Source organism: Spodoptera frugiperda, chromosome 20 (genome assembly GCF_023101765.2).
Source record: "Spodoptera frugiperda isolate SF20-4 chromosome 20, AGI-APGP_CSIRO_Sfru_2.0, whole genome shotgun sequence".
Lineage (NCBI taxonomy): Eukaryota > Metazoa > Arthropoda > Insecta > Lepidoptera > Noctuidae > Spodoptera > Spodoptera frugiperda.
Window position 1 is genome coordinate 5,834,139 of NC_064231.1, and position 15,207 is coordinate 5,849,345.

A 15,207-nucleotide genomic window follows, 5' to 3' on the forward strand; every position below is an offset into this window, starting at 1 on the left:
GACCGCTCGTAGTTCGCAGACGTTCCGGGATACGGCGATAACAGAGGTTACAACGTTATCATTCGGTTATTTGTTAAAAACGATTGACGCACGAACAGTCTCGACGATTGTGTATACGTGTACTAATAGCTGGAACATGCACCATTATCAGTTATTAATGCACAATTAGATGACCGTTAAATTACTGATTTGTAAATAAGGATAATTAAGTCCGTTTACGCTTTGTTTTATCTATGACACTATTACTTAATTAAGTAACGTAGTAAATGCACCTACCAACATGCTATCACTTGTTAAATATATTTATAGAGTAAAAATTCTATACCAATACGACCAAAATAAGTTGTGTAATTAGAATACAAGATAAGTTAATTAATGAAAAAACACCCTAAGATACAAGAAATAAGATAAATTAATTAAAAATAAGTGTAAACAAAGCACGGACTTTGAGCGGTCGTATTGATAGTGACCTCTAATTAACGAAATTAACTGTTGAGTAAACATACAGATTAGTATAAGTATGTGGTTAATTGCACACTGGACTGTGAAGGATGGGACGGAGCTAAATTTAAAATAGTTCTAATAATATCTTACTAGATACGGTTGCCTATTAATTAAAGAGGTCATAAGACAAATAGTCGAGACTCGTGATGGACAGTTGACGCTACAACGCGCAATTCCTCGTGATTCTACAGTTACATACAAATCAATCAAGCCAAGGAAACTACACATATTAATTTTTATCATTTCAGTCTTGAAACTTTATTAAATTTTACTTGACCCAAGTAAACACACATTATCTCAAAAGTCACAAAAATAATAATTACTTAATTCATGCAAAATAGTATCCCTTAGTCATTATCTCTTACAAAATCAATTCATCATACATAATTCCTAAAAATCGTCCACAATAATGGAGATCATATCCACAACGTCAAAAACAGTCTAGAATTAAATATATAGCTATATAAATGCATATAAAGTTCATATCGTATTAAAAACAAGCTCAAAATTAACTAAATTACGAAAGAACTTTCCGTGACTTGTTTTTAGATGGGGTTGAAGAAAAATTGCAATTGAACGTCATTTCATCATTGAAGATGTCAGACATGGACATTGCGTCGTTTTTGTTACCGGCTTGGCCCAAGAACTTGTCATAGTTCTCAGCAACCAAGTTCTCCTTATCTTCTAACTTTGCTTCAGAAAAATTAAACATTTTCTTGACAGAATTATCACAGTGTGAAGGATAAAACTGTGTACCATCAGAAGATGTTTCATCTTTAAACCCACTATCAACTCTCATCCAATTTATATTAGAGATCTCTTTCAAAGCATTCTTATTGCTACAAGTCTTTGATACATTAGTCACGGTCAGTTCTGACGGTTTTATGGCACTTTCATAGTAACTAGAAGCGTTTACATAGAATGTATTCTCATTAAATCCACTATCTATTTTCTTAAAACTAGTTGAGCTATCACCACCCGCTTTGGTCATGTTGTTTGCTGTATAATCAAATTGTGATATGTTTTCAGTCAATAATTTGAGATCAACTTTGTTAAAGTCTATCTTTTTATCTTCCAAGCTGAGTGGATTATCCGAATTATCTAAACTATTATCTAGAGACATGTGTAGAGGGCTTAGAGCCATCGGTCCGCGAATTTTGCTAATTTCATGAGCGCGTGTATTGCCTCTTGATTTGCCTCTGACTGGCGTATCATCTATGTTCACGTCAACACTGTGAATCTTAGTAGACGACTGTATTTCGTTTGACAAACTCTTTGCTGTTTCAACTTTCACTAAATGTTGAATGCTAGACTCTTCTATAAGGGACCAGGCTGCTTCTGCTTTCTTCGGCGAACTGGACTCTGAATCAGCTGAAATTAATTGGAAACATAAGTTAGTTTATTATAAAAATCCAGTAATTAAGTTGAAGAAGTGATTTGTGCTTCTTACCTTGGGAATGGTTGTGGAAGGAACCATCAACACTCATGTCCATACTGAAGTCCAGTTTCTGAACCGAGCGACTGCGATGTAGACTCGACATACTGAGACTGCGTTTCTCGGAAAATGAGAAGGAACTCTTCCTGTGTTTGGGAGGAGACTCCTTCAGGGACGTACTCCGCTTTATTTTGTTCGGTGTTAGTTTACAGAAGCAAGGTCCCTTCTTCTCGCTCTTCGGTTCTTTATGGAGGCAGTCCAGACATGTAGCCATAGTTTCGGTTTCAGGTGAAGTAAAGATGTTTTTCTATAAATAAAAAAAATGACTATAATGACACGAAGTCTTACAATAAAAAAAGTGTAAAAAGTTAAGTGTCGTGGTGCGCATCTTAAGTTGGTACGAGTGCACATTAAAATCTAGCAAAAACCAAAAGATATAGGATTTTATTATAAGCTAATAATAACAGCATGAGGAAACCTGCACATATTATTATTTATTACTGTTTTATTATATGTATTGATAAGTTAACTATTTGAAGTAAAAATAAATGTAAATACCTCTTCATCACTTGAAGACACTTTCATGACTGGCGAGATCGAAGCTAAGGAGGACGAAGTAGCCGACCCCTGACATTGCACAGACCCAGTGCGTCGTGGAGTTCTGAACCCAATGGGACTGAAGCAGGGCTCCCCAAAGTCCACAACATCTAGTATCTTGTTTCTATACGGCTTGCTGCTGCCTGTTGATACCTTCTTCAATGGCGTACCGAAAGTACGCTTCATGCCATGTGATACAAGGTCCCGGCTCTGTGGGAGGAAAGTGCATAACTTAATGGGAATCTCATACACTTTAAAATAAAACTAATCATGTTTTATGATTTAACGAAGCTGACTCAGTTGGCTCAGCAGACAATTTACTAGTTTGACTGTGCGACGCTCTGCGAACTTATTATTTTATGAAGAGAAATAGGGGTTCAAATTGTCTTCAATTCATAATGTATTTAAAAACTTAGAGTTTAAAATGAGAAGTAAAAACAATCGAACTGGCATTGTACCAGCGATCGCAGTCACACTTGTTACTACAAAATCAAAATATTTTAATAGAATGTAAGTAATTTGTTTAAGTTTTCGAGCGGCAAACCTGATCGAGCAACCTGTAGCCATATACTACCCTTGAACACTCTCAACCCCAGAATAGTTATAAATACATACATGCCTTTTGAAGATTTATTTATATTTTACTTACGAGATCTGGACTGAACACTATAGGTATGTGGGCCTCGTAGGTCGAAGGAGGTCGTTGTTGCTCATGGACCTCATCATCAGACTGTTCAGAGTCATAGTGCTCCATATCACTGTGCTCTTCGAAAAACAACTTGCGACGTAACGACCCATTCGCCGTGATTTCATATTCACCAGACATATTTTGCTCCTGGAAATGTCATAGATAATGCTTTAGGTAGGTTCATTTTATTTGTATACTTAGATATAGATACGGCCGTAATCAGTAATTAACTGTATTCTTAGTACGAGATTGCTTTATATTTAACGAAATAGAAACGCGAACGCGTTTGGCTCTGCGATTGGCCGGCTCGAATGAACTAACCAATCACAGCGCTAGACGCGGTTTCGTTTCGATTACGTTAAACGTAAAGCAAACTTGACACAACAATTTTAGAAAACATATTGTGTCTCGCGTACATCTGCATTCCAACATAGGTACAACGGGTTAAGATAGATTGCTATTTCGAGCAGTTGGTCAAATACAATACTTAAATTAATATTTGATTTAAAAATAAGTAGTTATAAGCTTTAAACTAATCATTTACATTCATTATGCAGTGTCTTTTATCAATTAACACGGCAATGTGGTACCATATGTAATAAAGTTACATTCAACTATAGTGAATAATTGCTTTCATTACCCCATTAATTACATTGCATTCTAAAATAAAAATAATTAAACAAAGCCATCTTCATTTGCAAATAAATAACAGGAAAACTGACACTTACTAAAATGTACCTATTATTGGCTGTTACATGAAGCATTAGAATATAAATGGGGTAAAATTAATTAGGTGCTTATTTGTCATACAAATAATTTAAAATGTATTGTATGGTATCATAATATGATGTTGATAATTACCTGTGTAAAAGTACAGAATGGTTGGAGCAGTTTTTCCAACTCTGGTGGTAATTCTGGTGGCAAGGTGAGTACTGTCTGAGCTGAAACTAAAATATTAAGTTGTATTATGGTTTTACCCAGTTAGTTAATCGATAATGTTTACAATTTCCCTTCTATTAGAGGAAGAAGAGACAATCAACTCTTCAATAACTATGCAACTCTTCCATAATGAAAAACTGCAGTTAAGTACTGCTGAGAGAGTGATAACTATACAGCCAAATGAATTGGCACATTATATAATTTGGCAAACTAATATTAACAGTTTTATGCATATGTTTTATGAGCATAATTATGGGTACTAGTGATGTAACAAATTTCATAATATAGACATTCACGAATGCGAATATTTATTTTTAAGAATGACAGAAAAATAATTAATTTGACAGACATTCATATTCACATCAAAGATTTCCAATTTTTGTTTGTCAAAAAGTGTGAATATTTCCGAATATGAATATTTGTACTAATAAATGAATTATTATTATACTCACAAAGTTATAAGTATGCTTATTAATATAAATGAGAAACTTACCATCTTTAGTCATAACTTTTTCTTTGATTATACTGTCTACTTGAATGTGTGCTTCAATAGATGTTTGTAACAAAGGTTTAGCCTTTTTGGAGGATTCTATTAATGGGCTTGGCATTACCATTTCTTGTGAGAAAAATCTGGAAATTATAAATCATAAATTAGTGCTATGATAAAACATTTATGTTACACTCTGCTTTTAGTTAATTTAACCAAATTTTAAGTATATTCTGAGGACAGACAAAACAATCATTTTTTTATAACTAATACCATGCTTATCATTAATTATCATTCATCATCATCACAACAAAATACACATGATTATTTTATGTTGATGTTGCTCATGCATTATTTTGTTTACAGAGTTTGATTCACACTGACACTCCACATCAGTAGAAGAGCATCACTAAGTTGTATTCCTCATGTGGTCTTTAGGTTGTGCTAAAAGATGCTTTGGTGGTAGGATACAGCTAAAGGACTTATTCACCAAGCAAGGACATAATATTGTCAAGCCATATACTCTATTTATATAACAATATAGTTAACTTGGGTAGTTATAATAATTTAATTGAGTTCGAATACCAAGTGCAATACAAGGATCATGCATAAGTATGGTAAACATTGAGTGAGTGAACTAATGAAATAAAAACATTGACTATGGGCCCACACTAGGATGCCCTGTGTAGAGGACATTAATAATAGTACAACTTTATCCTAATAAATTGAGAATGTCTAAATGTTTTCTGAATGGTATAATAATGGTAATTTAGGAAATTAATTTAAACACACAAACAAACTTCACTTTAATATAACTGTAAACTATAGTAACTTAAAATTCAGTTTTCCAGGCATATTTTTAACATTTAATACAATATCTTCAGATCATAGATTTCATTATTTAACTATAGAAAAAAAAATCACATCAGAATCACAGATCTTTGACTCTCACACTGTGTTATAAAAAACTAACACGAAATTGTATCAAGCATCAAGGAATACAGCTTAGATAAGGCCCTAAGGACCTAGAAATACTACATAACAAAATTATAACGTAATTTGTAAAATAAAACAACACATTACTTGTCAGTGGCTTCCTCAGCAATTTTCTCCAGAGCGGGATCAGGCGACGGCTCAAACTGACTGTTGCAAGCTACGATGTCTGCTGGTACCAGGGTGCATGCCTGGTCGATATCCCATCGAAATGATCCATTACTCTTTTTCTTATAAATCTTGCACATACCCGGACTAAAACAAAATATTCACAATTTGAAATTGGCTCGCGACTGTTGAATCTCTACGTACAAAATACCATAAAAAACACCATGAATTACCTGCATATTGGCTTGTGGAGCTTGTCAATCAAGGCTTTGTCGAAAGGATTTCGAATTTTTCTATTTGAAGGCGGCGGGGTTGATTTATAAACAATATTTTGGCAATCATTTTTATCACCCATTTCGAAATAACGTACTAATCTTTGTTGATGGTATTTCGTGACAAGCTGTGGTGACAATGACAAGCACAGCTCAATGACCCCGACTACTCTGCTCGATCGATAGGGAGTGGGGAAAAAGTATCGATGAATTCAAGCCAGGTAATTTTTCATAGGACTACCTATCGATAAATATAGTCGATATTTTTAATATCGCAACAGTATACTTATCGCTATTCGATATTTATTTTATTTATTTATTTTTACTTTTAGCCGTGATCGTCACTCTGCAGGACAAAGACCTCCCCACCCACCTTCCACTCCTGTCTGTGCAGAGCTTTCTGTGACCATTCCTTATTGTTAGTATCAAGTTCGTGATTATAATAATACAAAATTGTATTGCCCTAGGTTTAAGTTATTAATGTAACGAGACCGTGAGGGTGTTTTTAAAAAGTCTCCATCATTTTTACATCCCAAACCCAGCATTATTTAAAATTTCAATGCTACATCTTATAACTAACTTGATAAATTAAGATTTATCTGTAAAAATTGTATAAATTAATATTCAAGTTTGCATGTAGTGTCCTCTGCTCAAGCGCAGTTCACAATTTTTATTTGTTAGTTTTCTGAATATTTCTGATTAGTATTTTATTATCGATATTTTTTTGCATCCCTAGTACTAGAGGTGTGATTATGTGTACATAGATTATTTTAAGCTTTGGTACAGATGATAAATCCTTTGACTTGACTTTGATAGTTTTTTATAAACATAGTCCCTACTTGTGTGCTACTAACTAACTAACTAACTGATATTTCGTCAAACATAGTTAATCTTCTAGTTGATAGTATTTTATCCATTCTAATCACAGATTTTAATTTTGCACCATAGTTTTAATAAAATTAAATGCATCTCTAGTAATGTCACGACGCAGCACAGCTGACGGATACAATGATTACAGTGACGTTTACAAGTGACTGTCAAATATTTTGGTGGTTAGATTTAAAATTATTAATTTTCTGTATATTTTATTACAACTATCGATATTTGACATAATTCATGTATTTCACTATTTGTTTCAGAGGTTATATATCTGTAAGAATTAGCTCAAATATATTTAATAATGGAAAATCATAATTTAAGTTGTGAGCCAATGGACATCGATACTAGCGGTCATTCTGTTCGAGACATGGATATTTCTTATGATGAGCCGTTCTATATGTCGAAAGTTATAAAAACTGAAAAAGAAGATTTCCCCACTGAAGATATACAACCAATTAGCGACAATACGATCTCGGATAACCAACCAACTGTAAAGAAATTTCATATAAACATACAGAGACCAACCAAAAGTTACAAGAATGTTTTGTTCCAGCCAGTTTACATTGGTACGGCGATATTAGTGTCCATATTTGCACTACATATCTATAGTTTAAACTGCTTTAATGATATCAACATAGAAGAGTTAAGAAAGACACTTACGAACCAAGTATTTGGCCAGCCAGAAGCTATAAATACAATACTGGAGACATTAGAACAACAAGAGCAAAGTAAACTTATTATATTCTCAGGAGGAACTGGTGTTGGGAAAACCTTAGTATCTTCTGTCTTGTTGAATAGTCTGGGGCCATGTTCTAATGTATATCACTATACTATGCCCAGTTTTGCAAATACATTCTCAACAGACTTTATGTATGGTCTGACCATGTGTAAGAAGTCATTGCTAATAGTGGATGACTTAACCGCTAATGATATTATACAAACCAAAATACTAATACAGAAAGTTATTGAAAAGAGTGAAAACTTAGGAAAAGTAACCACGGTGATTTTAATATATAACTGTTATGAATCTACTGCAGATTTTAAAAGAAACTGTGGTGAGTCTTTTCGTCATAAATTATTGGAGAACCTCAGCGAGATAAAAGTTCCAATAAGGTTTGTTGAATTCAAACCTCTTACTAAGTATCACTTGAAGCAATGTATCAAGCAGGAGCTAGCTGACAGACAACTGAGTGACAGGGAATTGGAGGATGTGTTGAAAAACTTCAATGTAGATGTTGACGGCTGCAAAGGTGTTCACTCTAAGATGAAGTATTTGAATATTGTTTGAGGTATGTTCTTATTTTGTAAACATTTGCCAATGTATTGTAGTCATTTCAAAACAGGTTGTGAGTGTAATATTGTAGTGGATTCCCATTGTATGTATATAGTTATATTGATTAAAATAATTGTAGATAGTATGTATAGTGTATAATATAATATAAATTATATCTTTATGAGTGTTGTATTCTTTCATAGTGTAATATAAAATAAAATATCATGGGTTATTGTAGATCAAAAGAACTTTATTTTAGAGAATTTTACATGATAATCGGCAATGCAGAGGTCCAAGTAATAATGTTTAATACAAATATACTGACAATTCTTTAATACACCTATACATCCACATTGGATATATTCTACAACAAACTTAGCTTTCATGACAAAAAAGAGCAAATTCTAAATGAAGTTTGTGGTGCATTAAAGTATAAATACTTTGGTAGGTAATATTTCTAACTATAAACATATAAAATAATCTCAACCACATACCTAGGCGAGGGTGCAAATTGGTATGGAATTTTGACTAAACACATTGTTCATATCCACTTAATCAACACCCTAATAATGATGTCAAGTTAATGTTGATATAGCCTTACAAATATTAACTTTGCAATGTTTGGCTTTGAAACATTAAACACAATTCTAGCTGAATATTATAGATAATGTTAATCTATTGAGATTATCAGCAATTTTACTACACAAGTAATTATTAATTGAAAATTATGACACAAAAACGATTTATACTAGTATATTTAAAAATGTACCCCTATTGCAATGCACCCATATTATGTATATAAATTTTCTCATGAAACCATTTGTATCACACCTCTAAGTATATATGTAATTATTTTAGCAGATCTGTGAAAAGTCAACGGTGTTATTATTTGATACAAATGGTCCCATGAAATAGTAAAGTTTAAGTACATCTTTAATGTAAAATAATTTATTATTATATATTTATTATAAGTTGTAAATGTACAGAATAAAAAGCAGCCAATGGAAAAAGTTAAATGTCATTTTACAAGCCCTCCTAAATGTAAAAGCCAGTGAGATAAATGCATGCAAACAGGTAAATGTGCATTATTAACAATTTGCGGAGAGCAGATTAAATTTTTGAAAAAGTTAAACTATTGAATTCAAGCTGACAGTAGCTGTGTATAGGTATCCCTTTAGATTGGTGTCTGGACTACCGTCCGGGGAAGACTAAAACATACATAAATACTTAAAATATTCTTGTCTCAAGAGATTTGTGAGATTTTCTGGAAGATATTATCATGATGATATTTGTGCTTCTTCTCATACTGAATAGGTAGATAGGTTTATATACATAATTTATTTTGCTTTAAGTAGTATTTAATTAAATTCTGAGAAAATTTAACAGTTTAATAGTAAATATTGTATTTCATTGATAGTTATGTAACATATTATGCTAGTCAATAAAATATTATATTTTGTAATATTTCAATACATTGGTGTTTCATACTGACCTTTATGAATATTAATAGTTATTTTTATAATGTAGGTGTATAAGAAATAGATACCCAAAAGGTTTTCTTGGGAAAAGGGATTTTCATAGACCCAATGCAAACTTTCAGCTGTACCTAGTTAAGTATACATTAAATAAATGAATTTATAATAAGTTAGCTGTTAGGCTACTATTTAAAAAATTAACAATAAAACAACGGTAACTTAAGTAGGTAAGTAAGTATATAAAAACATTAAAGTTACATACTGTGATGTTTACGACTGAGCTTAAAAAACTAACAAGTAGTGTCGTGTCTATATCACGCTATTTACCAACAATGGATTAGCACAACTGATATCTAGGTAGATATAACTATCTATACCTTTTAGGGTCTGACAGCTCCGTGGACATTACCTAGTCTTTTAACATTAACGGAGAGCCGCTATTTAAGTAGAAGTAAATTATTAAATAAATTCAACATGATCTAGATAACAAACCCTCATTAAATATTTTCAAAGTAAATACTTTAGTTAGCTAATGACGAAGACGACACTTTAAACATGCAATGTGCAAATCAATAACTATGTACACATGTAAGTTCATGTACCTATGTATGTAAATATATGTTCAAAATTAATTTAAAAATGTTGATTAATTACTAAATATGCGTAGGTAACAATAAAGACTAGAATACATTTTTAGTTTTTACAGTTATTGGCACTAATTTCAATGATAATGGCACAACTATGTACTCTGTATACAGTGAAAATACCAACATGAAAAGTTGATTCACAATGTAGATTTTATTATGCATTTAATATTACAATTTCAACTCTCTTTGATGGTCGTAAATTAAGTTTTGCTAACTATACTAAAATATATTACAAAATTGTAAAAAACATGGATAAATGTCATTTATATCTAAGTATATATTATAGGAAATACTGAAATTACTGCAGACTTACAGTTATAGATCCCATATTTAAAGCACATTTCTTAAGTGAAACTGTGCAAAAAACACTTTACATTTATTACATTAATATCACTGTTGACAAAGCTCCTCTTAGTTCATTAAATACCAACACGCAGACCATTCTCTTGCACAGTTATCACTTTAAAATTCTAAGCTATGTCAAGTACATTTGTGTTGATGCCAGGTACCAAACCAATACAGCAAACAATTACATCGGCTCAATTAAGTAGTAATTAAACAAAACATTACATCACACTAATGCCCTGGTGAATAAAGCCGAAAGCATAATAATGTCATTAACATTAAAATCTAAAATTGACGAAATTGATATAATCCACTTAAAATATAATACGCACATTGATGCTGTACTAGCTAATACATAGGTAAGATTCTAATAGTTGAAGAGAATGTAACGCAGTTGAGTAATCTACGAGTACTAATAGATGAAAGTTAATATTAATAAACTACGACATCACTGTAAAGATACATATATCTAAGTGCATAGTGCCAATAACTGCAGGATATATTAGTTACTTAAATCTTATCAACTAGGTATTTCATAACAAATAGAACACCATTTTTAAGCACGACAAAACATTCATAGTTAAAAATGTAGAGAGACTTACTGAGAAATGTGCTAAATATTCTAAATGTTGAAAATTTTGCTGATTTACTTATAATATAGATTCATTAGTATCAGATCTGTTGTTATGTTGAGATTTCATGAAACACTTTGCCTCGATATTCGTTGACATATTTTCGATTTTGTCAGAGATCAGATTTTTGTACACTCTACTATAACTAGCACAAAGCATTGAATTTAACGGTATCACATTTTAGCCACATCGTATTTTTATTTAGTGACTTTAACGGATAAGAATCAACTTCCGAATCGCTTACACAGGTGTCAATAACATTTACCTATAAGTAATTAACTTAATTTTTTGGATTACAAAGAATTCTAATAAAATTCGTGTAAGTTTCATAGCAGAATTGGATAATAAATTTTTATATTGTACGATGAAGAGGATTTAGTAATTTCGTGGTCTCAGTCGATACTTTGAAATGTTAAAAACTATTGCAATGTAACGATATTTCCATTACATACAATCTGACTTACAAGACCATTATCCTCTACCGTACAAGTTTGGGTTGTAGAAGGGACTAGTTAGGAGCGATGGAAATGTATTGCCGTCCACTTGTTGTGGCGTTTGTGCCATATGCGAGTCTCTTGCGACTGGTGTGTGGCTCGTCGGCCCTCGGCGTCCACACTTTGTGTTACGCATACGTATGCGATTACAGCTACATCATCACCGAGAAGATGCACTCTAGGGTTTAAGATCGTCGTGTTAGTTTTCACATGGGTTGGCGTGTTATCGATGAAGAACTTGTGGAACTCGACGCCTTCCACTAGGTTGCCTAGTGCATCTGGATCAAATGCAGTTACATTTGGGTCACATAATTTGGAATAGGTTTCATAATCACCGTTATTAATTGCATCTATGAGCACTTCAGTAACTTTAATTACTTCCGCTCGGCGCAAAGAAGCGTTACTGTCACCACGAGCTTTACCGAATGAATCAGCTTTAGTCAACGCTTCCTCGTCGTGCTCCTTGGAAATTACAGTACATGCTCTATCTACACCTTTCTTGTCCTTGTCTAGGTCATCATCTTCCAATGTTGTGCTGCTGTCGGTAGATTCTTTGACTTGTGACCCATCTCCTTTTTTGTTCACCATAGACTTTCCAGAGAAATTGCGTGTAGCAAGCATAGTTGTCAAAATTGCACCCTTCAGCTTGCGTCGTGCATTGAATTTCTTCAAACAGTCCACGGTCTCTTGCCTGTGCATAACAGAAGCAACACGTTCCCGGTGGCAAATCCATGGGTGTTTAAGGGCTTCAGAAGCCGTTATTCTCTTGCTTGGGTTAACAGTTAACATCTGGTTTATGAGGCTTTTAGCTTCGGGTGTTACTGTATCCCACTCGGGTGATGGATAATCATAAGCGCCCGCTTTAATTTGCCCATACAGTCGATGCTGATCTTCATCCCAAAATGGAGGATATCCAACAAGCAAAATATATAAGATCACACCGCATGCCCAGATATCTACTGGTTTACCGTATGGTTCTTTTTTAAGTACTTCAGGTGATAAATAGCCAGGAGTACCTGCAAAACCAAACCAAGCTTGCTGGTCGCCTTGTACTTCAATGGCTAATCCAAAATCAGCAAGTTTGACAGCAGCTCCTTTAGCTTTGCTAGCCAGTAAGAGATTTTCTGGTTTTAAGTCTCTGTGAACAACCCCATTATGGTGACAATGGTGTACAGATTCAAGAATTTGTTGTATACAATGAGACGCATCAGCCTCAGAGTAGAATTCTCTGGCAACGATGTCTTCGAACAATTCACCGCCCGTTACCAGGTCGAAAACAAGGTAATGAAAATGTTCCTCTTGAATCGAATCGTGGAGCCTCACAATGTTGGGATGTTGAAGTTTTCGGCAAATTCGCGCCTCCCTCTCCAACTTTTGGAAGTCTCTTGCAGAGAGTTTTTTAGTGTTAATAATTTTGGCCGCAAATTCATAACCGGTTGATTTCTGCACTGCACGTCGAACGATTGAAAAGGCGCCTTTTCCCAATTCTTCTTTAAGATCATAATTATCGGAAAACCGCGTACTGACACTTTCACGATTTGGGTTGGCCATTTTAACACAGTATACTTACTTCACCAGGTCGTAACAGTCAACTTACTGCGTAAACTTTGAGCACGTATCTTCAATATGCGAGATTGTAACTGTAACAAGAAAGAAAAATGTTATTGAAAAGATCGACTCGTATATTTTTCTTGTCATGTCATGATTGCGTAGTGTCGTTCTATAATTGGATTATGTTATAAGATGTCAAAAATCGACATCTATATTATAATTATTATATGTAGGTATACAAGGTACTATTTATTTAGGGCACTGGAACCAACATATATTCATTTTTAAAATAGGATAAATGTAGTAATACGGAAAAATGTATTTCCTTGACAGATATAATAAGTATGTTGGTATATAAAACGTTAAAAAATATTAGGCGTATACAAGTTAAACTTATGTATTATCTTATTTTTAATGTTTCTCATACCACAAAACAATTTATTTTTTATGCATATCGCAAGTTATCAGGAGTTCGTAATTTATATTGTGTGAACTATAAATGCTATTTATATTTTCTCTTATATCTTGCTGTTCTTATTCCACTCACGAAATAGTCAGAAAATAGATATTGTCAAGGAGCGGATGAATTTATCCGAATGAAAAACGTCGGCACTATTTTGGTCACCCAAGCTAAATTGAAGTTCTACATGCTTAATATAAAACGCGTAGATGCCTAGACAATAGTAATCGTGGTCACAAACATAGACTTCTAATATTAACACTACGGCACCGGGATGACATTTGGTTAGCGCAAAATAATCGATACACCATTGTCTCAACACATTCACCAAAATCCCGAGGACATAATAACGTAATGCATTTAATATGTCCGTTCCACACACGAGATAAAACCCGAACACAAAACCACTACTAATTTAAGAATATCACTGGAACTAGTTTTTTTTACTAATAAAATTATCATTACTCGACTTTGGCCGATATTCTTAGCGTTACGATATTCCTACGTATGGTTCACGATATATTTTTAATGGAACAAATTAAATCCATCATCCGAATAGAAGGAGAATTTGATCGTAATATTCATTGAAAAATATCTTATTTACCTATTATGTGCCCATTTTACACAATATTCGACAAGATGAAGATCAAAAACGAAGGGCCTAGCCCTACACCACACTCTCCTTCTGCTCCGGACACGAGCTTCGGGGTCAAATTCATAGACATTTGTGTGTTGCCAGAAAAGTTAACTAATATTTATGTAGTATCACCATTTTCAAAAGCGCTGTTTTATTAATATACACTGTATCCACAGATGTAAACGCTTATTTCATACTTATTGATGGTCAATATTTTGGCTAAAAGCGTCAGATTGTCACGATAAAATGTTTTTCTTTACTTTAGTTTTTTGCTGTGACCATACTGAGTGTATTTGTAAAATCGATAGACTAGCGCACAGCGCAACGCTAAACCAAAGAGAATTGACGGAGCTGAAGTCAGCGCCATCTTACGGGTATAATACACATTAATATCACTCGTTCAGGAACTTGAGAAATTAAAATGTTCTGAGAAGTGATAATTCTTTATTACATTGTATCGATAAAGGCTTAACTGACAAAATATGTATTACTTGTAGGTTATTTTACATATTATCTAGGCGCTGTAACGCTGGAAATACGTAGATAGACGTATGGAAACATGATTTATTTAAATTGTATGTTGGTTTTATTAGCAGATAAGTAGTATTTATTTGGGTTGTTTCAAGCCTTAGGTACTGTTACTACGCTTATGTTTCGCGATTTAAACAATGTACATACGCCGACGCCCACTGAAATGTTTATGAAATTATTGAAATGGTACATTTATGTAACCTAACTTTAAACACCTATGTTTTTATGGTAAATTGAAGGTGTAATATTTAATTAATTAA

The 15,207-nt window shown here is 33.2% G+C and overlaps 3 protein-coding genes across 4 annotated transcripts; 1 reads left to right on the plus strand and 2 right to left on the minus strand.

Annotated features, from left to right (window-relative positions):
• Positions 1 to 733: 733 nt before the first annotated feature.
• On the minus strand, positions 734 to 6,276 carry LOC118261987 (uncharacterized). The gene is made up of 8 exons (XM_035573067.2): positions 5,985 to 6,276; positions 5,734 to 5,898; positions 4,657 to 4,793; positions 4,086 to 4,171; positions 3,186 to 3,371; positions 2,498 to 2,746; positions 1,955 to 2,246; positions 734 to 1,875 (listed from the first exon to the last, which is right to left on the minus strand). Exons 1-8 carry the CDS (start codon positions 6,104 to 6,106, stop codon positions 1,022 to 1,024), a joined length of 2,091 nt encoding a protein of 696 aa, XP_035428960.2. The 5' UTR covers positions 6,107 to 6,276; the 3' UTR covers positions 734 to 1,021.
• Positions 6,277 to 6,918: 642 nt separating this feature from the next.
• On the plus strand, positions 6,919 to 8,356 carry LOC118261990 (uncharacterized). The gene is made up of 2 exons (XM_035573072.2): positions 6,919 to 7,075; positions 7,163 to 8,356. The coding sequence occupies exon 2, from the start codon at positions 7,204 to 7,206 to the stop codon at positions 8,188 to 8,190; it is 987 nt and encodes a 328-aa protein (XP_035428965.2). The 5' UTR covers positions 6,919 to 7,075; positions 7,163 to 7,203; the 3' UTR covers positions 8,191 to 8,356.
• Positions 8,357 to 8,404: 48 nt separating this feature from the next.
• Positions 8,405 to 14,548, minus strand: LOC118261989 (calcium/calmodulin-dependent protein kinase type II alpha chain). Of its 2 annotated transcripts, none has more exons than XM_035573070.2 (2): positions 14,384 to 14,548; positions 8,405 to 13,408 (listed from the first exon to the last, which is right to left on the minus strand). In XM_035573070.2, exon 2 carries the CDS (start codon positions 13,317 to 13,319, stop codon positions 11,787 to 11,789), a length of 1,533 nt encoding a protein of 510 aa, XP_035428963.1. In that variant the 5' UTR covers positions 13,320 to 13,408; positions 14,384 to 14,548; the 3' UTR covers positions 8,405 to 11,786. The 2 variants fall into 2 exon arrangements, with proteins under 2 accessions (XP_035428963.1, XP_035428964.1); XM_035573071.2 differs by lacking the exon at positions 14,384 to 14,548 and adding an exon at positions 13,747 to 14,111.
• Positions 14,549 to 15,207: the final 659 nt, after the last annotated feature.